Source organism: Pyrus communis, chromosome 14, assembly GCF_041283825.1.
Source record: "Pyrus communis isolate YQ-2024b chromosome 14, ASM4128382v1, whole genome shotgun sequence".
Taxonomy (NCBI): domain Eukaryota; kingdom Viridiplantae; phylum Streptophyta; class Magnoliopsida; order Rosales; family Rosaceae; genus Pyrus; species Pyrus communis.
The window spans coordinates 22,412,830-22,438,491 of record NC_142578.1 but is presented as its reverse complement, the minus strand read 5'-3'; the positions used below and the strand labels follow the sequence as shown (position 1 = coordinate 22,438,491).

Sequence of the window (25,662 nt, the reverse complement as noted above, 5' to 3'; positions counted from 1 at the left end):
TTTCTTCTATGGAATTCAGATTACCGAGACTGCAAGTGGCTTGTTTTTGTCTCAGTCAAAGTATATTCAGGATTTATTGGTGAAAACTAAAATGCTTGAAGCCAAAGCCTATGATACACCATGCCTTCCCTATAATAGACTTCTTAAAGATGATAGAGATCTTTATGCAAATCCTGGTGCATATCGGAGTTTTGTATGAGCCTTATAATATCTCATTTTTATTAGGCCTGACATTGCATTTTCAGTGCATCAGGTATGCCAATTTATGCAGAATCTTATGGTGGCTCATTATACTGCTATAAAATGGATTCTCAAGTATTTTAAGGGAATTTTGAATGTTGGTGTCATATATACTAGAGGAGATTTACAACTCAAGGTCTTTAGTGATGATGATTGAGCAGGGGATCCCAATGACAGGAGGTCCACTACTGGGTTAGTTGTGTTTTTAGGTAACAATCTGATCTCCTGGTCATCAAAGAAACAACAAACTATGTCTAGATCCTCTACTGAAGATGAATATAGAGCTCTCTCTACAACTTCTGCTGAATTGGGTTTGATTCAGCAACTTCTTGCATTTCTGCACATTCTCATGCCTGCAACTCCTGTTCTGTTATGTGATAACTTGTCTGCCATTGCACTGTCATTTAATCCAGTTCAACATTCGAAGACTAAGCATAGTGAGATCGATGTGCATTTTGTTCGAGAAAGGGTAGCTAAGAAACAGTTGTCAGTGCAGTTTGTTTCCTCAAAAGAACAATTTGCTGATATATTGACCAAAGGCTTAAGTGGTCCTTTATTTCAAACACATTGTATCAATCTCATGCTTGGTTGCTAAAAGCATGAGCTTGAGATGTTAGAGTATGTGTTCAATGGTCTATGATTGTGACACTTGTCACAATCTTAGTGTTTTAGTTAGTTACACTAATAGCTTGGTAACTGCCTATATAAGGCAGATTGTTGTATTACTTACAAGCTAAGAAATCATATATTTAGAAAAAAAATCTTCGTTCCCTCTCTTCCTTCTCTCAACTTTCTCTCTCTAGTTCTTGCTTTCAATACAAAGATTACAGAGTTTATGTTCTTCGATTCATGAAGATTAACATTATCTATACTTTCCCATAAATCAAACACAACAAATTAAAATTAAAAGCTATAAAAACTAAATGTATATAACACAATCAATGAAACTGAAATCAACTGATCAATCGATTATGACACCTAAATGTAGTGACCACATTAAACCATACTAAAAGACCTGGATGCAAATAGTCCAACTGAGTGAAGTACAAAGGTTACAATCATTTTCATTTGCTAAAACTTATGTCTCCTAATTATACATACAATTCATAACTATTTGGGTTTGCTTGTCTGAAAAAATACATAACTTATAAATTCATACATAATTAGAGATGATCCAACAAAAAAGAAAAAAGAACTATAGGAGCTTGCTAGGTTATATATTTTCAAATTTCTATATGTTGTTTAAGTTGAGTTTGACATTAACTTTCCACAGCCATAAAATCTGAATCTGGTAGTTGTAAGTTAACAATGATGACATGAATAATGTTCCCTACATTTACTTCAATCACCAGAAAATTGGTCCATATCTTTAAATTAAGATGTTGACATAAGAGACCAATCTTCAACCATCTTTCCCATTTTAATTTCATTTTAACATCATTTTTAATTATATAAAAGTGAAGTCATAATAGAAATTTACAGCTTAATTTTCATGTATTGCATAATTTTGTATATAAGTACATACAATCCTTGTTCTCAAAGGAAAACAAAAAAAAAGGACACAAGAGATATCCTTCCTAATAAAGGACTCTAATATTTACACAATATTTACAGTCATATTTCTAAAGATTACTCACCGCAACACTCCCCCTCAAGTTGGAGCATAGATGTCACACATGCCCAACTTGGCAAGTAAGTCGCTAAAAAACTTACTGCACACGGCATGAGTAAGAATATCCGCAAATTGTTCTTGCAAGTTCACAAACAGTATTGACACAATATTCTTCTCAAGCGTTCCTTAATGAAGTGTTGATCAACCTCCATATTCTTCGTTCTGTCACACTATACCGAGTTCTCTGCAATCTCTTGTGCCTGTCACAATACAAATATGTAGCCTCCTTCAATTTGAAACCAAGACCCCAAAGTAAATTATGTAACCAAAGAACTTCACACACTCCATGCGCCATACCTCTGAATTCGACCCCCGCAGAAGGCCTAGACACCACCTTTTGTTTCTTGCTCCTCCAAGTAACTAAATTTCCACCAACGAATGTAAAGTATCCAGAAGTAGAACACATATCCATCACATCACCTGCCCAATCAGCATCCATAAACTCCTCAAATTTTAAATGATCGAAATTTTTATACAAAATTCATTTCCCCGGGGCTGACTTCAAATAAGCTAAAATCCACATAACAGCAGCCATATGATCCACCCTTGGTGAGTGCATAAATTGACTCACCACACTCACTACATAGACTATATTCGGACAGGTATGAGCTAAATAAATTAGTCTTGCTACCAATCTCTGATATATGCCTTTATGTATTGGTTCCTGATCTGAATAAATTTCCAAGTGATGTTTCTCCACAATAAGAGTATCCATAGGTTTACACCCAAGCATACATGTTTCCTTTAACAAATCGAGAACATATTTCCGTTGAGACAAGAAAATACCTTTGGATAAACGAGTAACCTTGACTCCAAGAAAATACTTTAAATCACCCAAACTCTTCATCTCAAACTCGACAGCAAGGTTTTTTTCCAGTTTGATAATCTCATCTGAATTATCACTAGTTATTATCATATCATCCACATAAATAATTAAGATTGTTACTTAACCGTTTCTTCGTTTCACAAATAGAGTATGATTAGAATAACTTTGATAATATCCATTCTTCCTCATGGCCTAAGTGAATCTCCCAAACCATGCACGAGGTGATTGCTTAAGCCCATAAAGTGACTTCCGTAATCGGCACACTCCCATTTTTCCTCCAGTATTATATCCTGGAGGAAAATCCCTATACACTTCCTCCTCCAAATGTCCATGAAGAAACGTATTTTTTACATCAAAATGTTTCAATGGCCAATCCAAATTTGCAGCTAATGAGATGAGAACTTGCACCAGATTCATCTTAGCTACTGGAGAAAAAGTTTCCTGATAATCAACATCATACGTTTGAGTATATCCTTTTGTTACCAACCTTGCTTTTTAACTGTCGAGTAATCTGTCAGCTTTCTATTTAACTGTAAAAACCCATCAGCACCCAACTGGTTTTTTCCCTTTCGGTAGCTCCACTACTTCCCATGTATTATTTTTATGTAGTGCTCTCATACCTTCATCCATTGTTTCAGCCCATTCTTAATTTTTCAAAGCATCCTCCACTCAAGTTGGTACTTGAATTGACTCCACATTGTTCACCCAAGCTTGACGTTCGAGTGAAAGATTTTTACATGACACATAATTGGCTATTGGATACTTCACTTTTCCTTCCGAAGAAAACCTATCAGGGGGTACGCCATAATTTTACCTTGGTGGCAACTGATATGTACCTATCAGGGGGTACACCACGATTTTGCCCTGGTGGTAACTTATATGTACTTATAAGATCGTTAGTTACATGAGCATCAATAGTACTTACCTTAGGGATATTTAAAGAAGACATATTGGACAACGACACTATCGAGCTAGCGAGGAGGAAGCATCTTCGGCACATATCTCGGGACTGCTAACTTCGGCAAAAGCCTGCAGTGAAGCTAGCTCAGCTTCGGCAGTAGTTGGCTGAACACCAGCACAGAGACTCTCGGCACACCTTTCTTTGGTAATCAATGGTTGAACCCCTGCAGACCGAGGTTCTTCTACATTAATCGGCAGGGCATTGTTAGTATCACGATGCACTCCCCCTGAAGTAATTACGTCTTGCACATCCAACCACCCAAAAACACCATCAAGATCACAAATACTAGCATTTTCCCCCTTGTGATCGAAAGGTGACGATGCTAGAGTATAAAAATATTCTGATTCAGAAAAGGTCACATCCATAGTTACATACATGCAGCAAGTTTCAGGTGGTAGCACTTATAACCTTTCTGTTGGGATGCAAATCCAACAAAGACACACCGAAGAGCACAGGGATCCAATTTAATACGATTAATCTTATGGATATGAACATAAGAAACACATACAAACACCCAAGGAGTAAGAGTGTTGGTAGAGAAACAGGAACATGTTTCGTCAATACTTGGAGTGGAGTACGAAATTCTACAACCCTTGATGGCATGCGATTAATTACATACACTGCATAAGTAATAGGGTTTGGCCAAAAACTCTTAGGTACAAATGCACCAATAAGCAATGGACGAGCGATTTCCAAAATATGACGATTTTTTCTCCCAGCAACCTCATTTTGTTATGGGGTATGAGGACAAGTTGTCTCATGGAGGATTCCTTGATCACAGAAAAACGAAGATAGCTCAGAGTTAACATATTCACCCCTGTTATCAGAATGGGGAACCTTAATAACGGAGGAATATTGTATAGCCACCATATGAGAAAAAGACCGAATAATCATACTAACATCACTTTTATGTTTCAACACATATACCCATGTCATACGAGTGCAATCATCAACAAATGCAACAAACCACTTAACCCCTGAAACGGTATTAACTAGCGAAAGCCCCCAAACATTTGAATGCACAAGCTCAAACGGAAGCAATCTTTTATTCATACTAGGAGAAAACGAAGCATGATGGCTCTTAGCAAGAATACATATTTCACAATGTAAGTCTGATTCTTTTATTTCATGAAACAAACTAGGCAACATACGCCTTAAATAACCAAAATAAGCATATCCTAACGGACAATGCAACAACCAAACTTCTTGTAGATTACTTATACGGGATGCTCAAATTGCATTAGCTCTGCTAGGAACGACATCAACCACATAATACAACACATCACTCTTAGTGCCACGTCCAGTTATTTCCTTGGTCTAAATAACCCGAAGTAAACAAAAAAACCGATACATAAGTACAACACAATCCAATTGCTCAGTAACTTAGGGAATAGATAATAAATGATGAAATAATGACAGAACAAGCAAGCAGTGGTGAAGAGAGAGAGACCGCGTGAGGTTCACCGTGCCAACCCCAGTCACCATGGTAGCGGTGTCATTCGTCTTTGCTACACACTTTTGATAAATCGTTGCCATACATGAAAATAACTTTTTATCGAATGTAATATGATCAGTTGCACCAGAGTCCGAAATCCAACCTGTATGGTGCTCAGTCACGGAGGCTAAAAGAACACGTCCAACAGTACCTATATTGGACGAAGATTCACTAGGATTGGTGAATCCTAGTCAACAAAGTTTGACTCGGATCCCCTTGAGTATGCACGACCTCCTTGTTACCAGGTGTTGCGGCGGTTACGGATGCACGACTCCCACTGGCTCCATTAGCAGCATGCTCATTTGGATGTAATTTTTTCTTCAATTTTGGGAACCATTCAGGTACACCATGTTTTTTAAAACATGCATCTTCCGCATGACAGGTTTGCCCACAAAAAGTACACTTCAAATCATCTTTATTTTCTCGAGTAAATAGGCGAGAATTTGTTGATGACGACGAGCTATAGGACCGGCCAGACGATGGTGGTCGTGACACCAAAGCCACGGGTGGTGTTCCTCCTTGATTCCCAATGGCACTGCCTCCCATCATAGTAGCATAGCCTTGTGATTCCTGCCTAACAACAAAAAACACTTCCTCAACGGATGGTAAAGGTTGAGTTCTCAAAATATCACTACGCACTTTATCAAATATATCATCAAGTTCTGTTAGAAAAGCATACACAATGTCCAGTTGGATTTCTTCTCGAAGTGTCTTCAAGTCAATAACACATTCCATCTTGATTGGTCTTCTTTGATCCAATTCTTGGCAGACCGCTTTGAGATCAACATAGTATACACCAAAAGGTCGCCCCTTTTGTCGAAGTCGGAATGACTTTACCTTCAACTCATAAATCTGAGAGATATCAGTCCCATCATAATACGTTCGAGCAACTTCTTCCCATACTTCTTTAGCGGTATGAAGATGGATGAAAAACCCCATGGTGGTAAGATCCGTGGAATTAATGAACCACCCTTTTACAATTGCATTCCCAGTCTCCCAAGTTTCATACTTGACACTATCTTCCTTGGGCTCTTTAATACTCCCTGTCACAAACCCTTTCTTACCACGCCCAGCGATATGCATCTCTAATACTTTGGACCAAAGAGGATAATTTGATCCATTGAGTTTTACAGTATTTGGTATGTTTGAAGCATCACTCTAAATTACAATCGGACTCAAAATTGAATTGTTGGCCGAGCCATGCGACCCACCCTCCAATTTTAGCCCTGATCCTTCCTTAACACCTGTCATGGATCACACACAGTTGCACCCGCGGAGCACGGCAGGCAATACTCTTGCAGCTTTCGGTTTGCTGCAACGAACTCAACAAGAACATAAGTCTGCAGTCTTGAACATGCAATAGCAGTAGCACAATAGAACTTTTTTAGGGTTACGTTTAGGCTCCGATGCCAAATAGAAATTTATGGCTTAATTTTCATGTATTGCATAATTTGGTATATAAGTACATACTATCCTTGTTCTCAAAGGAAAACAAAAAAAGAACACAAGAGATATCCTTCCTAATAAAGGACTCTAACATTTACACAATATTTACGGTCCTAATTCTAAAGATTACTCACGGCAACAGTCATTGATTCAAAAATTATTCGGGGACAAACATTCACTGTGAGCAAAACTTTGTAACAATGCTGCTATCTTAAGGTCCTCATCAATCTAGTGGTGATAAACTTATGAACTAAAATTATTCTTTCTATAACTAAACAAACAAGAACCCGCAACTTAAATTATCCCTGCTATATCTAACAGTAGATAAACTTATAAACTTAAATTTCCTCTTCGTTCTTCTAAAAGAACACATATTTTGGCCTCTTAAAAGTGGGATAGGGAAAGCACTATGTCCAGATAGAAGCATGACTCTTTTTTTATCCCACAATTAATTATTGTGAGAGGTTTTATCTCTCAAATGATTTTACAGCATTGAATGTACTGGGTCTTATGGATCTTCCTCTTTTTTAAGTCTCGCAACATTTGTGATTATTGTTTTGTAGTTTTATATTTTTGTTTTCAAGTATCCTCTTCTTGGGGTCATATTCTTAATTTGATTGAAATATTTTTCCCTTTTATACATGAAATATGTCGTTTCCTTTATAAGGTTAAAAAAATTAATCGGGTGCAACACATATGTGTGGTTAAAACATACATATAGTTATACTATACACAAGTAACAGCACGGACAAAAATGAGACATTGAAGAAGTTTAAGGACTAAAAAATAAAGAAACCAAATTTTGGGACTAAAGTAAATTGGGTAATAATTCAAGAAACACTGCTCCAATTCACTCCCCTCTACATTATTGTTTCAAGCTTTGTCGAAACTCTCTCATTCTCTTGGAATCTAACATGGGCAACTTGACTTTTTTTTCCTTGGTGTTTGCAAGTGTTCAAGGACTCGTGTGCTTATTTGAGAATAGCAAAAATGTAGATGAGAGAAAAGTTTAAGTCCATGCATTTTTAGTAGGCCATAGTACTTGGCTTAATTGATCATAACCAAGTCCTCTCTCTCTCTCTCTCTCTCTCTCTCTCTCTCTCTCAGGTGGTCCTAATAAACATGTACTCTCCTATTCCATGTCTTGTCCATGTCTTGTGTCTTTATCTTCTTTTCCTCCACTTCCTCCACACATAAACCTGCTTGACTTTAACTTCCAATCGTTAAACACTGTTGGGGTTGTGTGGCCCTTGACGGGTACATTCTGCTGAGGCAACATGTTTTGCTACCCAAATATATATAACACAAACAAAATATGAAACATTTGAATCAAATCAAAGAAAACAGTTATAACTAGTTATAGAAACATATGGTTTACCTATATTAGCGCTAGTGTTTGAGGACTGTTTTTAGCTTGTTTACTCCAAAGGGGAAGGAATAAATGTTGCCATTTCAATTTGCATATTCCCATCTGGCCTTTATCTATCTACCTGAGAAATAATTCTATCAAATGAGGGAGCTATTTAGGGTTATGGGTTCGTAGGTGGTTATTATTGTACTTGATTAGGCAACTTTTGATTAGAAGTTTTAACCAGTGCATGATTCCATGGAGAAAATGTTCACATAAGTGTATTCCAGATGCTATGATGGTAATACTCTTAGGTTGAAATAAAGCTTACGGAGGGAAATTTGTGGGTTCCGCATAAGTTAAGTATTCCCTTGCAAAAAACAACTTAGATAACATCTTATATGAAACGAATTTACGGCCACGCTGACGTTCTTGCTCTAGCAATGCAATGTCATGTGAAGAGAAACTCACATGTGGCATTGTACAATACAACCGAGACGTTAGGATAACAGTGAATTTGTCCCATGTAAGCTTTTCTCCTCAAGGCAGGTTTATCTAGGAAATAGACTAATGCCAAGGCATATAATATACAAATGGCGTGCCCTTTGAGCACAAACTGAACCGATAGGTGCTTGGAAGGCCAATATACTCAAGCAAATAGTATTTCACATACTCATTCAAAAATGTAACCATTTAGTAGATTACCGGAACGATACATTTTTCTTTTCTGGAATGAATTATGAAACTAGAAGAAAGATATTACATTATATTTTTCATTTTTGTAAACGGATAACTGAAAATAATTACGTAGTACTTTCAAGGAGTTCTGAAAACTTGTAACGCACTTACTAATTACGGCACCATTCAGTTGTCCTAGCCATACTATGAAAAACTTCAAGCAGTAATGGATGAGTTCCTCTCGTTGAGAATGCGGTAGTATGTGTCGTGATCTGATGTGTCTCTGAATCCAGGAATGAAATCCGAAAAGAATCTGAGGACTGCAGCTAAATGTTGCGAATCGTTGTAGGTAAATGCTGACTCAAGAAACAGCGAAGGTCGGATGGTACTGACCTGAAAATTTCAAATTACAGTGTTAATCATTCTCAAAGTGCATGAGAGAATTGTAACCTTTTATTTTAACACAATAAAGTTAGGAAAAGTGCTTTCATAAAATAAAATAAAAAATTACCATATACAGCCGGGAAAATATGGCACATAAAGAACTATACCAAAGAATTCAATAATTGAAAAAGAAAAAGAAAAAAAAAAGGAAATTCAATAAAGAATGGAAAAGGATACAGCAATGACAGTTCAAGAAAACATCTTCGGGTCTAAACAAAGGAAATTTGCAACGCTAATCACTAAACACAACATAATAGGTTCAGCAGTCTCAACAGCAAGAGGCTAAGCACTAAGGAGTGGCGATTGACGTTAAAACAAAGCAAAAATTAAACAGATGCAAAACCAACAGGAAAATGTATTGGCTATCTGATTAAGAATATACACATAAATCCTTTCTTTCCTCAGATTCCAAGGTAGGAATTACCTTGTACTTCCGTGCATAGCGTAATGCTTCAAGGTAATATCCATCTTGCACTAGTAACAGTACATAGTCATGATGTAAAGAAAGCTGCCTCAGCATATCTAAACCCAACTTCCTTGTTCGAGAGTTCTGACGGCCAGACTCTAGGAGTTGCATTGCTACTTCTTTAGAAGGTTCAAGAATCTGTTGAGAAACAGTTTTCACCGTGACTATCAGATCAAACATAAGCAGCATACTGTCGCAAGCATACATTTCTAATAGGCTGTTCATATACCTTGTTTATGACAAACTGCCCAAGTTCTGCATATCGCTCACTGTGTGACAGCAATTGTACGGTCAGGACATAGAGATTAGGATGGACTTCAACCTTTTCCAGATTAGCACTGCAAAAATAGCAAATAAATAGAGTAACGAACTGTGATCATTGCCTTGTACATTCAAAATTAAAGTATTTAATTTCACACCCATCACAGGAAACTTAATATTCTGGAGACATCTTAAAAGTAGGTTCGGGTCTAGGTAGGCTAGCCCCACAGGCTGAACCGATCGAGCAAATGATAACTTGAAATCACCAGGTTCACAATCATCAATGTTTTCTACTAGAGAGGAGGAGAAAAAAGAATTACAAAAGGGGGGCAACTACGGTTTCAATATCCAATAATCAAGCCTGCCAAAGGAGTAGTAATGGCGAAAATAATAAGTTTACTTCAAGCCAAATAGAAAAATCGGTCTGTTTTAGTAAAAACAATTATTTATAGGATATGCGCCTTTGTAGGCAATTTACAGTTGTGCAACATCCACCTGTTTTAGTAAAAACAATCAACCAACTAGTCAAACCCCAGGTGCTTTACTCCTCAAATATGAAATACGCACATTAGCTGTGTATTGCAAATACAATTCATGAAGAGCCTTTCTAAAACTGCGCAGTGCAGAGAATAAATGTAAGGCTAAAACTCTGTACCTAAGCCCATCATGACTGCATTCAAGGCCCTCACTGAAAGATTCATAAATATATGTCATACCTGCGAAGAAACTCAACAATGATGGCAACCAAGTACGAAGGTTCTCCAATAATCTCTTCTTCAACAGGTGCAAACACAAAACTGTACATTTCATCAGGTGAAATTGCTGGAGAGGTCGGTTGGGACTCTTGCTGCTCTGAACCATTAGCATCCAATGAGCTGTTGCCCGATCTAAGAACCTGATATTGCAACGATGAAGACCGAACCTCACCGCTAGAAGTTTCAGCACCGGTTAACTTCCCCATGTCCACTTTTCCATCGAACAACTGAGAGTTATTTGAAGTGGCATTTGGTGCTTCAAAGCTTGCATTATCTTCAGAGTCGGAATTTGAATAGGTTAAAAATCTATTAGGCGATTCACTGTCCAATCCAGAAGCAGATTCATATTTAACGGATTTCCCAACTGTGTCTACTCTTCTAGAAGATAAATCAGCACTAGATCCAGGGACACTCGTCTGTGGCTCACCAGAAGTTTTTGCAGAATTTATTCCCTTAAGATAAGTGCCTGTCTTAACAGAGTGGGAGTACGAGGAAACTAAAACATCTAATGCCCAGGAAACTGTAGACACAGGTCTCCGTTCTAGAATAACAGTGCGTGCTATTGATAAGCACAGTTGTTTAGCCTGAAAAGGAAATGGAACAAAGTTATCGCCAACAGTAATTAAGCAGTTCGACTGGAAAAAAGGTAATGAAACACCATCTTGGATGGTAAAATGGTTTTGAAATAATAAGCAAACCAAAATGCACACTAAAAATATCATATAATTGCATGCTGTAAGCAGCTGACCTTAGAAGAGACAAAAATCTAGCAACTGATGAGCATACCGAAACCAAATTCTACCTTATTCGCTTCTAACTTCCGCCGTTGCAAGAATTCAAGTACTGATGGTACTTCTGAGCTACTGGCAGAAATTGCCTAGAAACAGGGAGAAAGAGAGGTTAATGCAAGAAAAGAACCCTTTTACTATTCTTATTCAATGGAAGAAAAGAAATCTCATTACTAGATTAAACAAAAGGAAATTAATGGAAACTTACCTCCAAATCTAAATGAATCTTCCACAAAAGTTGATTAGCAACATCACAGATGAGGTCAGGAACAAGAAAAGTCCAATTATCTCCATAGACAATTGCTTCATGATCACTTAAAACATTAACTTCTGAACTTTCGTTATCGTCCCTATTGGATCTCTGGGAAGAAGAATTAGACCTGGGGAAACCCCTGAATAATAGAGGAAGTGGGGCGGATATGGGTGCTTGGGAATCTGCAAATATGTCATACAGTATAACAACCTTCGCATCAACTTGATGCACAAGCAGTACATTATCAACCACACTCACAGCAACCTTGCTTGAATAAATTGGCAAAGAACCCTGAAAAATTTAGGCAAACATCATTTGTGTAGAATGAGTAGATGTAAATAGTGACCACATGAAGCCAAGGTTTACCCATAAATGCACTCAAATTAAACTGATCACATGAAGCCATTATTTACTCATTAATGCACCGAAACTCTCACATATATCTCCCACCAATAAGATCCACATTTTCATATCCATAAATATAAGATACGCAGGGCCTTTTTATTTATTTATGCTGAAAATTGAGAAGTAAAACCAAAAAGTGATACTAACAAGGAAGCCAGCCCCAATTACACAAGTAGCCTAAAAATAAAGATAACCATCCAAAACAATCTAAAGCAGGATTTCTAAGGATTGGCAGTTTACTCTCCAGTAATTTGTCTATACATTTAAATGTAATTTAGTCGTGCTAGTATCCTTGGAAACACCAACAAATTTAGATATGTCACTAGAGTATCTCAGATGCATCAGTGGAATATATAAATAATGCCCTCGCATAACATTCTCATGTTACATAGCCTGCAACCAATTGGTTGACATTTTTTTGGTTATCAGAGCATCTCCAATGGGAGATGAAAAATATGTTGAAATGTGTATTTTACATTTTTGGTTTGCCAGAAAACTCTCCAATGGAGAGATGTATCCTAAGTTTAATCTTTTTTCATCTTTTGGTTTAGTGGTGGGTCCCGCCAATCAAAGAGAGAATTAAATGGGGCTCATATTTACATCTCTCCCATTCAAGTAGAACTCCCATTTACATCTCCTGGAAATGTAAAATGGAATGTAAATATGGTTTTTTGCATCTCAATTTTGCATCTTCCCATTGGAGATGCTCTCATAAAGGGAATCAAAGCCTTCATCTAGCTAAATCCCAACCCATTTTCCCACCCAACCTCATCACTAGGGCCAATTGATTGACGTTTCAAATTAAAGTGGATCAAAACATTTTAACAGAGTTTGAACACAAAACTTACCTGTTGTACAACCACATCACGGTAAAACCTGTAAGAATGGAGGAGCATTGCAATCCTATCAACTTGCAGGCAGTATATTCTGCCATAGCTGAACAAAGAAAGACAGTATATAAGCCTTGATTTTGGTTGGCCAATAAAAACGGGCAAAAAAAAAGGACAGGAACCTACACAGTGACTATAAAAACATCTTCAGCAGCAAGGACAGGTTTATTGTTAGCTTCGGATTTAGCCATTGCCATCTCAAACTTTGGCAGACGAATAATGCCTGCAGACGAGAGCTACCCAGAAGAAGTAGCACATGTGTCAAGACTAAAAATTAGAGAAATACATGCATATAAATGAATAACTATGCTAATAAAGATAATTACAATGGGACTACAAGACAGAGAAAACTATCTTATGAGTAACTCTTTTACATCTCTTTAACAACGAAATACAACAACAACAAAGCTTTTTCCCACTAAAGATTTAACAACGAAATGAAATTAAAAAATACTGCCACGTGTTACAGCAACAATTGTTCATGGAAGTAATTTCCTGATCCATTTTTCTTAATGCTAAGACAGCAAACTTAAAGATTTAAACGAAAACATAATCAGATTTACACATACCTGAAAACCATTGAAGGTTTTGCACTGCATTCCTGAAGCAAGAAGAACCATGCGGCTTTCATGTGTGTAAACATACCAACTCACATTCAATTTCCTCGTCTCAACCAATTGGAGTGATTTTGACTCAGAATTGCAAGCAAACAAGTCCAGTCCACTGAGATTGAAATCCATGTTAGCAAAACGAATGAAAGGCAAAACCTTGGGGTATAGCAAATGAGGTTGAGAGAACAATAAGAAAAAAATTGTTATTGTAAAGATGATTCCCTAGAAACATTTCACAAAACATGCTCTATCTGCTCTAAACTCAAGATTTGGTACGACACCAGACCCTCCACCTAGAAATCCTTTGCATGGAACCACAACAAAGACAAAGTTTCTTGACCATGTAACTGAATGGCCACATTATACGCAAAAAGCATGGCATGTTTTGAGTGGGAAAATGCAATTCTATCCAAATAACCAAGAAAGCACTCATTAAATATAGTAATTTAAAAAAAGAAATTAAAAAAACCCTCCAGCAATGACCCAATTATAATCTTTTATGGCAACTATACTATTACTTGATTAATAATGCTACTTGAAATGTAGCAATTTAACTTCTTCTTGATGACCAGACATCCTTTACCATGTGAGACAAGTGGAGGAAAGATTGGGCATAACAATAACCTGCTCTCTCTACTTGCAGCACAACAGTCCCTCACCTCCAAGATATCAAAATACATTACCCTGTGTTGGTCCTACTTAACACAGAATCCGGACAAAATACCATGCACATTTGTCAAATATCCTTTCCGTATCCAAACTTAACCAATACACATTTGGATATGCATGCAGCCGTAGTAGGGCGCATCCATATCCAGTAGTCCATATCTTAATTTTTGGAATGTATGTGCTTTATAGAGTATGACAGCAGAGAAACATATGTCCAGCCCTTTTGCATTAATATTTTTTGCTTCCCAAAGAACCATATGTCCAACCAAAAACTACATAGATAATGATTATATGAATAATCCACAATTCAAGTAATAAATTGTATCAGTAATATTCATATAAAATGTGAGGAAACATATCCTTACCTGGTCTTTACAAATACAATATCACACAATGGGCAATCTGTCCAAAAAAATCCCAGTATGCTCTCAGACTCTGACTTGCACCTCTGACTAAAAGTTTCCCCACTTCCTCTATCGCAAAACTGTATCTCATGATCAGATCTTTGGATTGCTATAAACTTTGCATCTAAGGAATACCGAATAGATAAGATGGGCCCTTCAGTTATTGAATCAGAAGTAGGAGTAACCACAGGATCAAAGGGAACAGTCTTCCAACAGAAGACCTATCTCCAAGAAAAAAATAGGAAAAGAAACACACCATCTGGATCAAATTGGAATTAAAGACTTAAAGAATTGGAACCATTCAAATACAAATATCATATTACCTGATCTGATGTTGGGGAAAGCAGCAACTTATTGCCATCATCATAAAATAAACCCCTTGATCCAGCTACGCTGCTTCTTAGGGGCAGATACGGAATATAAACATGTGATAGAGCACCAGACCCGCTCAAACCAATACTAGACTGTGAACTTGATGCTTTTCCAGACATCTTGTTTAATTGATTTTCAGGCTTTTGAATAGTTATTGTGGGATTAGCAAGTACTGCTACGGATAATCCTCAACCAGGCTCAGCACTGAAAAAACAAAAACAAAAAATTGTATAAGGTACAGGAAGAAAGAGACGAACTAGATACTCTAAAGGATCAAGTTAGTGGAACAGTATGAAAGTTAATGAAAATTTTCTAGAAGCATGAAGCACCTTTTTCAGAATGCATCCAACTACTATCTCCACGCACAGAAGGTCACACTTGCTGGCTCAAGGCTTTTTTCGCAGCTATTCAGAGGCAAAAAAAGCACACTCAAAAACAATTTGTCTAGAAGATTACAAGTATAGAGCTTCCATACAATATGACATATGTACTATTAATAATGAAAATGGTACCGCGTTTTGCATGCAACTCTTTAATGCGAGAAATTCTTTCAAGCACATATCCCGTTCAACCTGTGGAACTTTTGCTGCAACACAACCCCCGTATTCTTTTGCCTACATGGAAGAGATATATTAAAAATATTGCACAATACACCATACAGATCCAGGGTTTTGTATACGACCAGCTCCTAGACTATATCGGTTTAAAATAAAAACTTTGTTCTCCAAACTGTCTGTTTTTAATGTTTTTTAAAGACTGTACAATGTAACCAAAAGGACACAAAAGATTAATTATAGAAGCTATTATAATCTCTCTTCTTCTACTTGAATATGATGTCAATGTTTATGATAAATAGATATATTCAATCTTAAAATGCTTATTCAATACCACAACATAAATATTTCCTGCCTATATTCCATTCCACTCTCGGACAATTTCATATTTCCGGATTAAGTAAAACTCTACATAATAATTAACATTTTAAACATGCATCACACTCTATTGTTCGTGCAAAGCTTCAAACTTCACAACAACCAAAAACTTCCCGTGCATCGAAAATTTAAGGCTGCATCTTTTCAACCGAAATTTAAAACCTTGACTAAATGCCCTGGTACTAAAAGTCTCTGTGCAGCTTCTCCTAATCCCTTGGCACCTTAAACTAAAATTAAATATTTCAAAATCAACAAATTCGACAGCAAAACCGCCCAACACAAGAAGAAACAAATCTTCTTGGATCAAAATGTATTCATTCACGTATAATTAATATAATCAATACTTACAAAAAAGGAGAGACATTTACATACCTGAGCAGTACAAGTCACTAAAATTCTCTTAAGCGTGGAAGTAGAGTTCCTTTCTTTCATATCCCCCTAACTGTGAAAGAAATAGCAAAACTAAATAAATAAACAATTTTTTAAAATATATATAAATTTAATAAAAATCGTACAATTGAAAATTACATGAGCTCTGCTAACAATGTCAGCTACAAAACGGTAAAAAAATCCCTCAATCAAACCCTAACTACAATTTGTTCAAATTCCTCCTATTTTCTCACAATTTACGCACAATTCCACAACGCGGAAGAGAGAGAGAGAGAGAGAGAGAGAGAGAGGAAGTTACCAGATGAATTGACAATCGGAAGTTTTGGGACGATCACAGTAGAGAGGGCGAACATCTCAGAGACTCGGACTGTGGTAATGTTTGGGGACGGAAAGGACTAACCGAAGAACCTAACAGTCGAGTCAGGCGTCAACGAATTGCCACGTTACCGGTGGGCTGCGTCTTATGGCTTATGGATGTAATTAGGTGAGCCCTTGATTTGAGGCTTAGCTCATCTCCAATCAAAGGGTTCAAAGAACCAAAAGGTCGAAAATAGTTATAAAATCGTTTTCAATCAAGAACAAGGTCAAAGGGCTTATTGGCCTCACTGGACAAAAAAAGACCAAAGGGCCAAACCGGGCGGGCCAAATGAGCCAACCAGCCGACCACGGGCCAGGTTAAAAAATTTGAATCTCAACAGCTAGCTGACATCAGCTAGCCGTTGTTTTTTAATTTCTTTTTTTTTTTACAGTTTTTTTTTTTTACCAAAAATTTAAAAAGAATATTTAATTAAGGCCTAGAAAGGTAATTGGTTATATGGGGATGTTGTTTTTATAAGCATGTTTGATTGCTCAAACATCTCCCACAGCCAATGTGAGACAAGTATAATGGGTGCCACACATGCAAGCTTTTGCTTGCTCAATTCTCTCCTGATGTGGGACAAATATAATGGATGCCCCAAATATAAGATTCCTATCAAAGATGATAAACGTGCATTTAATTTAAGTTGTTGTAGTTTTTAAATTTAAATAATATGTTTGGCCCTATGGCCCTTTGGCCCTCGGTTGGAGATTGAGCCAAATATGACCATATACTGTTCATTAAAATATTAATATCTTGGAGGGCCAGAGGGCTAAATATGGCTCGTTTTAGCTCTGTCACAAAAAATCGTCTCCAACCGAGGACCAAACATAATTTATTATTTAAAAACTACAACTTAAATTCAAATCCAATGGACTTTCCCACTTTTGTATATTACAGCTCTGAGTCTCGTTCTTTCGGTATGCTAGTGACCAAGGATTTATAATCACTCATGCCTTTTTTCCTCAAAAAGGGATCAGTTGTTGACTTGGCCACAATCGAACGCATGGCGTGCCATGTGAAATACCGGCCTAGAATTCGTCCCTAACCACTGAAACACCCTATAATAGTTATAATCACTCAAGCTTAGATTTGATATTAAAGGTTGATTAAAATAACAAAAGCATGTTTATTTATTCTCCGTCCTTAATATCAAAATTTGAGCTGACGACCATACATTCTTTGGTCACCTGGTGATCCAGAAAACCATCATTATTACATTCCATACTCCAAATTGTTATAGAGTATGGCACATATGTCTAATTTTCGTTCAAAACTCTTTAATGTATGATCACTAACTATTTAGGAGTGTTGATCTCTTGGCACTTGGTGGCTAAAGCTATATCCAATGGCAAAGCCAAAATGAGGTCATTGGCTGCTCATAACTCCAATAGCTTCATAATCCTAATTTTTATTTTATTTTATGTATAATTGTATCATATACACAATTGTGACAAACTGAAAGAATGAGTCAAAAATACTAAATTACAACTTGCTACTTCCTTTGTTCAAACCCGATGTATAGTTTGTTGATTTTATTCTTTTATTCTTTTGTCTTTCTTATCCTACTTCTTGTGTGTGACTTATGATCCGTAATAAGTGTTTGATAAAATGTCTCACTTGACAAGCTTTGTAGATTCCAATAAAACGCAGCATAACTCGGCAGATACCCACCAGGAGCTCGACGAAGTAATCAAATGAAGTTTTTTTGGCCAAAACTATGATCACATTATTATAAAATTATGACTCTATCACTGACTATATCACTATACAACATCATTCTCTCTCTGTTTTTTATTTCTCCTTTGTTTAAAAACTGAAAATTCCCACATTTTTTTTTCCTTTTTGCTATCTTGATGAATATACCCTTTCTATATCGATTATAATGAAAAGGACCCTTCAACAGAAAAGATAAAGAAAGATCTTAATCTCCTTGTTTATGTCATTGGCCCGACATGAAGTAGAGCTTCCAACAACAAAATAAAGCTCTTTCCTAAAATAGAAGATCGAAAGTTGGACTGCTTTCCCTTTTTGGCAACTTTTTAGGACATGGAAATATAGTTTAATAAAAAGATTCCCATATGGTGAATAGAAAACAAAATCTTTATGTTTAAAGTGTTTAAGTTTCGAAGACAAAAAGAACACTTTAGTGACAATGAAACGATGGTTGGTGGACATTGGACAGGCTTTTGGGAGTAGATAAGACTATAAAATTACATAGATTTTCTTTCAAGCCGTATAAAATTCCCGACGTACCTTCCACCACCGCATCATCTTGATCTCTAGGAAGTCTGGTTTTGATCATTTTTTATGGTGATCCGGAGATTTAGGATTTGAATTTTGGGGTCGAAGCTTTTTCTAGATAGAAACGAAGTGTAAAGCAGGGCAAGACAAATTAAGTTTATTTATTCAGGCATTTCATCAAATACTTGGTATGTTTGTTATCGTTAATCAAACTATTTCGCGCACATAAAAATAGATATCAATATATACAAAAACAATCATATAAATGTTGTCGAGAACACTTATTGAGTGATACCGAAATATACTTAGTTATTGTTTCTGGATTTCCGAATGATTCTAATGTCATCTTGGTCCAACTGTACATCGGCCTTCACTCCCAAGTATTTGATATGTCAAAGTTTTAATCATTACCAGATTTTCTATTGGTCAACCGTTTGATTCCATGTTACTTTATGGTAAAATATATTTAAGTATCATATTGTGATGGGAGAAAAACACTAGTGGCTAGGTCACTATGTGAACTCCATCCATCATGTTAGCTGATAAAAAAATATGGAAAATTAATGAAAATGAATTGAAAATTTTGAATTTTAACGATAAGAACAAAATAAAAGGTAAAGTGAATAGTACTAGGATTAACTTTTTAGTGTAATAATGTAGTTTTTCGTTAAAGTGAATAGTACCGGTAGTTTTTCGTAAAAGCTTCCTAAAAAAATAAAATTTGAGTGACTTAAAAATAGGTAAGTTTAGACTAAATTTGACTTCTTTTTGTTTTGTTTTGTAAAGCTTGATTAGGCTTTACGTGAATTGCAAGATGGAAGCTTGACCACGTATTACCAAGTCATGAAAGAATTCATACTTTCGAACGCTTTCGTATTTTTTTATTTTTTATTTTATTTATTTATTTATTTATTTTTTAAATTTTTTATAAATCAAATCCAATGTTGATGACATTTTTTTAGAGTAAATTATAGCAATGTTCCTTCAACTTATTAAAACGTACCGTTATGGTTCTTTTCTTCAACTCCGTTAGAACTTCTGTCAAAATGAGTCATGTGTTATGCATGTGAGGCTAAATCAAGGGGCAAATATGAAAAATTAAATAAGAGAAATTGTATCAATGGTCCCTCAACCTTAATTCAACTGGAAAAATGGTGTCTCAACCTAATTTGAGCAATAATCCCTCAACTTTAACTCAACTGTAGCAATGGTTCTTCCAACATAATTCATTTTGATATAATTCTGACAGAGTTGATGAAAAAGACTATAACTACACATTTTGATGAATTGAGGGACCTATGGTAATGGATTTTTAGTTGAGAGACCATTGCTCCAATTTAATTAAAATTGAGGGATAATTGCTATAATTTACTCTCTTTTTTATCACAAGAGACAGTAAAATTCAAACTTTTGACGTTTTTAATATTGTGAAGAGAAACTACTAAAGACCCAATAGTTAGCTTTGGGTACTGTTCCACTTCACACTATTAAATGATGTCTCAAATTCGAATCTTTTCTGTCTTTGTTGATAAAAAAATGTCTTTACAAAGCTCAACTTGGGATCAGTTTTGAACAATGCAAAAGCCTTCATGTATCTTTCGCGCAGGCCAGATTTCAACATGTGAAACGAGAGACTAATGCCTAATGGCGTTGCTTATAAACTCGTACTTTGATATATCAACTGAGAATGATAAGTTTGGTTTGAAAAAAACCCCTAACCTAATTGTTGACTTTTTAGTTGAGGATCACCTTTGATTTGTAAACTTGGTGTGCAAGACACTCTTTTTCAAGATGACCTGGTTGAAATCTCCAACTAAGTTCGAGACTCATATAAATGCATCATATCATTCTGGTGTATTTATTCATTTTTTTCATCAATGACTATTGTAACTTTCTCAAAAATAAAATAAATTAGAGTGCGTATAATTTTTACACACCTTTAACTTCTCACACCTCTTTCTATTTATGATCATCAAAATAAATAAATCAAATGGAATAAATGGTCAATGTTAAAGAATAATGTGTAAGAGGCTAAATAGGGTGTGCAAAAATCACTTCTCATACACTATAAATGAATCGTTTCAATCAATCACGTTCATGCATAACAACCTACATTAAATAAAACAAAATAATCGAGTACCCTTTTTGTTTTTATTAAAAGATTTTAAATGTAAAATTTGAGGATAACTGCAAAATTTCTTTTCTCAATCGCATGAATGCATTCTATATGATTCGATTAATCAAAAAAGATGGAATAACTTTTGAGCACACCAAGACTTCTCATACACTCATCCAATATATAATAATCTTCTTTATATATATAGCCAACAATCTCTTTTGGGGTCACAAGCTTCACCAAAAAATTTTGGACAAAAATACCCTCAAAACAAAAAAATTCAAAAGCAACCCAAAATAATGCACCAAATAATGTAGGGTCATTTTGTCATTTTAATAGTTTTTTTTTAATAATTAATTCTTTTTGTACAATTTTTTTTAATTAGTACCTCATAATAAGCTAGCAATAATGCGATTCAATCAGTTGTTCATTAAATATTATTTTATCTATTTTTATACACATTCAAAACATCTTAAGAGATGTGTAATGCCGGTTATGAAAATAGGTATTTCTCACATGCATAATAATGTGATTAAATTAGTTGTCAAATTATTTTTTTTTGTTTTTTTTTTGAACAAATGATTTATCTACACTAAAGGGGAAGGGGTAGACTTAGCCTCACAATGAGCTAGCAATAATGTGATTCAATAAGTTGTTTATTAAATATCATTTTCTCTATTCTTAATGTAAATTCAATAGAATGTAGATGGAAATTGAAAAATCGATTTTATTATGTGAATTCAACTGCTTTGATTGTTTTGTGAGAGATTTTTTCTAGCATGATCTAAGATTATTCATTTACTTCAAATATTTGACTTTCCTTTTGTCAATTCACGCATATAAAATACTGAATTGTTTTTTCACCCTCTTTTGGTTAACAAAGTGAGTTATGTTAGTAGGTAGTTTAGATAAGAAGTGTTCAGAATGAGGCATTCCTAAATATCAATGAGCTAGTTTGTGCGAAATCTAACTTTCTATCGTAATTGTTTGGATCATAATTTTTAAATCTCCTTCAATTCAATGTTAACATTAACAAAACACATTCACACGTTTCAATTCAAAATTTGTCTTAGGGAGAGAGCTCAACACAGTAACTTGCTATTGAAACTCTCACATGTCGCCCAAGCATTGCATTATTGTTAGGATGTATAAATCCTATAATGCTATTGTGCTTGGTTTTATGCCAAATCTTCTGTTAACTCCAAGTACTCAATGTATTTTTTTAAAGTCTCTTTCAAAGTCCTGATAGATCATTCTCTATCCATTATGCAGGTCGTTGGTTCACATGTCCAAATCACCTTAATCGATTCTCTCATCTTATCTTCAATTGCAGCCACTCCTACTTTACCTCAGATATCTTCATTCTTAATCTTATCATTTCTTGTGTGCCCACACATCCAATGGAGCATTCTCATCTTTGCTACACTCATTTTTTGCATGTTGATTTTTGACCGCCCAACATTCTGTGTCATAAAGCATTATGGGCCATATTGTCGTTTTATAAAATTTTATGTTAGCTTTAGTGGCATATGACGGTTTACAACATACCTGATGCATTATTCCACTTCATTTATGCAACTTGTATTAGGGATGGGCACGGGTCGGGCCTAATTTTGCAAGAACCGGACTAGACCGGAGTTTAAAAGAAATGGGTTGGTCCGGGGCAGGTACAACAAATTTTAAAAATGGAATTTGACCTAACCCGACCTGTTTGAAACAGGCTGGTTTAGGTAGGGTACACAGGTCCTTTTTTTTTTCATTTTTTTTAGCACAGATTGAACACAACATCTACAATGGTGGTAGCGATGCACAAATCCAACTTCCTTGCTGGTTTCATCCCCTTCGACCTCTAGTACCTCGTCGTCTTTATGAGTGGATTACCGTAGTGTAGCCCAATTCACAGAAGGCACATATAACGTAGATAGAGTGAAAACGACCAAGTGAGAAGAGGGAGACAAATTAAAATCAAGGGTTTTAAAGTCAGAGTATCGCAACCAAACACTTGGTGGAGCAGCCATGGACGCTCAGTCACAACAGCAAGCCGAACCGATGAAGAAGAATGAGACTCGGGGATGGAAGCCCAAGCCTAAGGAAGAGAAGAAAGAAGACCACCAACAGCAAGTTGTCGGAGGGAGAGAGAATCATTCATCTTTTTGCCGAACATCCTCGTCGCAGTCATCTTCTTGCCGTTTGCCCACCCCTATTATCACCTGTAAGAAAACCTCCATTTTAACCCACAAAACACAAAACCATCACCAACCCATTTCACTTTTCACCAAAATTTCAAGTAAAAGTTACGAAATTTTGAGTGAAAACAAGGAACTACCTCGACTATCTCGACATTTCCAGCGCTTTCGAAGATTCCAATGAGCTGAGTGCTATCGATGCTGAAGAGAAGGTTACCCACGAAGAGTTTAGGTTCATGGGAGGCCTCTCCGTCGTCACTAAGGACCTCCTCATCCTGCTCAAACTCGGAAGAGATGGCGATTGAGACGGCTTTGGGGGTGTAAAGGGCTAGGGTTTTGGGGGAGAAAAAAGGAAGAGCGAGGGAAGCTGTGGAGGCAGTCATGGTTGAGAGAGCCAGTATAAGGTAGAAGAAGTGGGTATACTGAGTAATTATAAATGGGCCGATCCTGGTACTTGTTTTTCTATATTTTTGGAATCACCCTATCCCTAAAATTTCAAAGCCCCGTCGCCCCGTCCCGTTTCTCTTTTTAAAAATTAGGAACCGGCCTGTACCCGCCCCGAACCTTGATTACCTGCCCTGACCCATGGTTTCTATACCCGTTTGCCCACCCCTAGCTTGTATTATATGGTTGAGATCTTTATCCAATTCATCCAGCAAGTTAGGTATAAGATAATGAAAAACATTCACTATTTGGTACTTTCTGATCTCCAATCCTCATCCCTCTCTCATTTGAACCCCATTCCCATTGAAATTGCATTGTATGTAGTTTCTTTTTGACCTACTTAGGCGAAGACCTTTAGATTCCAACACGTCCCGCCAAAGGTTAAGCTTCACATTCGCTCCCTTTTGAGTTTCATATATCAGCACTATATCATTTGCCAAAAACATATACCAAAACCAAGGGATATCAATCAATCACGAAATTTGATAACAAGCAATTCTAGCTTCGATTCATCCAAGAAAAAATTATAACTTCTATTTTCTTTTTAGAAACTGGTGATAATATTTGACCTCAATTTATGAATTTTTTTTTCTATTCAATAAAGCAAAACATAATTATTAAAATTTTAACCTAAAAAGTTTTTTATTTTATTTTTTTTTTTTATGAAAATTTCCAGGGAGGGGAAATTTTAGTTGTTTACAATCTAAAGTGTACTTGTTTGGGCCGAAAATTACACCATCGATCCGAGCAATCAAGACCGTTGAGTTAGCATAACTTCCGATCATCGGATGGAAAAGTGAAGGTAATTTTGTTAACAAATAATATTATGGTTTTTATCATAATAATTATTTTCTTTAAAATGAATTATCTTGGTATATTCTTAAATGGGATAGATACGATGCAAATTATATTTCTAAGCAAGCAGTACAGTTCAAGTTGATTTGGGGTTCTTGGAATTTAGACGTGCGGAGGATTAAAGCATCAGAGTATTTTATCAAGAGTCCTAATACATTACTGCAGTGTTGGTAGATGGATACGGATTGGCATAGATATTAGTGCAAGATGAGGATGCCAGATTGGAGTTGGTCATCTATGTGTGCTTGGATTTGGCCAGCCATGCATGGTTACGGCTGAAGGTTTGATTAGAGTTGTTGGATGCATGGTTATCATGCATGCATGTGGTATTTGGCAGAAGTTTATTATGCATGGATAAGGGTTACGATGGTAGAATAAAAAGTATTGATGGATATTCTTAGAATTATGCCGATAATCTAGTCAAAACAAGATTGCATTGGGTTGCAGATGACGGCAAGTCTTGATTGATAAGACGTAGGGTTAGCAACCAATGAAGACTCAGAGTCACAGTGTGAATGGAATTGGTTTTCGCAACTTGGCCATGCATATCTCTATAAATACCAAGCGGCAAGCAACGTAAAAGGGGTCTAATTCAACACACAACTGCCCTGCGCAAAACCTCTCAAACATCTTGAGATTTTTTTTATTTTCTTTTTCTCGCCAACACATCTTCAGTTTGGATAAACAACACTGTGAAGGCAACCGGCGAACATCTTCAGTTTGGATAAACAGCACTGTTGCCGTAGAATCAGCCGTTCTCGAAACACCTTTAGTTTGGATAAACAGCACTGCATCGAGGCTGACTGGTTATCTATCCAAGTCTCGGTCGAGAAGGATTTTCGAATCCTTATCGGCAGAGGTCATCTCATTAGCCTTTTGGGCAAAGTGAGGTGTTACCAGGTTACTACATTCGGCACCATAAAAGCCGAATTTGATATTGAACTTCGCAGAACTAGCAGCCTTGTCTTCAGGCTCGAGAATCCAAAGGCCGAGATTTGTTCCTTCCTCGGCCGCAATCGCAAGATAGAGAAGTTAGCAACATGCTCAACGCAACATCAACAAATTTTACTCCTCGGCCGAGCTCGGCCGACGAGTTGGCACGCCCCGCATTCAACCGAAGGACTAGTTAGCTTATTAGTTACTCGGCCTGCGC

At 36.3% G+C, this 25,662-nt stretch overlaps 2 protein-coding genes across 2 annotated transcripts; both read right to left on the bottom strand.

Moving 5' to 3' along the window:
* Nucleotides 1-4,431: 4,431 nt before the first annotated feature.
* On the bottom strand, nucleotides 4,432-6,277 carry LOC148691405 (uncharacterized). The gene is made up of 3 exons (XM_088684013.1): nucleotides 5,437-6,277; nucleotides 5,249-5,321; nucleotides 4,432-4,753 (listed from the first exon to the last, which is right to left on the bottom strand). The coding sequence occupies exons 1-3, from the start codon at nucleotides 6,275-6,277 to the stop codon at nucleotides 4,432-4,434; spliced, it is 1,236 nt and encodes a 411-aa protein (XP_088540139.1).
* Nucleotides 6,278-8,617: 2,340 nt separating this feature from the next.
* LOC137712959 (uncharacterized) lies at nucleotides 8,618-16,892 on the bottom strand. The gene is made up of 15 exons (XM_068452171.2): nucleotides 16,605-16,892; nucleotides 16,289-16,358; nucleotides 15,497-15,598; nucleotides 15,314-15,388; nucleotides 14,936-15,188; nucleotides 14,574-14,833; nucleotides 13,498-13,651; nucleotides 13,055-13,164; nucleotides 12,887-12,974; nucleotides 11,589-11,924; nucleotides 11,395-11,469; nucleotides 10,554-11,176; nucleotides 9,806-9,914; nucleotides 9,535-9,714; nucleotides 8,618-9,059 (listed from the first exon to the last, which is right to left on the bottom strand). Exons 5-15 carry the CDS (start codon nucleotides 15,101-15,103, stop codon nucleotides 8,883-8,885), a joined length of 2,280 nt encoding a protein of 759 aa, XP_068308272.2. The 5' UTR covers nucleotides 15,104-15,188; nucleotides 15,314-15,388; nucleotides 15,497-15,598; nucleotides 16,289-16,358; nucleotides 16,605-16,892; the 3' UTR covers nucleotides 8,618-8,882.
* Nucleotides 16,893-25,662: the final 8,770 nt, after the last annotated feature.

Bases quoted from the DNA above. Each gene is read 5' to 3' on its own strand.
- LOC148691405 (XM_088684013.1), bottom strand. From the start codon at position 6,277: ATGCATATCGCTGGGCGTGGTAAGAAAGGGTTTGTGACAGGGAGTATT. The intron at 5,322-5,436 runs GTAACAAGGAGG...GTGTTCTTTTAG, and splicing joins CGTAACCGCCGCAACACCTG to CCTCCGTGACTGAGCACCAT. The intron at 4,754-5,248 runs GTTATTTTCATG...GTTTTCTCCTAG, and splicing joins CATATTACATTCGATAAAAA to TATGAATAAAAGATTGCTTC.
- LOC137712959 (XM_068452171.2), bottom strand. From the start codon at position 15,103: ATGTCTGGAAAAGCATCAAGTTCACAGTCTAGTATTGGTTTGAGCGGG. The intron at 13,652-14,573 runs GTAAGGATATGT...TTTCAATCTCAG, and splicing joins ATTGTATTTGTAAAGACCAG to TGGACTGGACTTGTTTGCTT. The intron at 9,060-9,534 runs GTAATTCCTACC...TGAAATTTTCAG, and splicing joins GCTATGCACGGAAGTACAAG to GTCAGTACCATCCGACCTTC.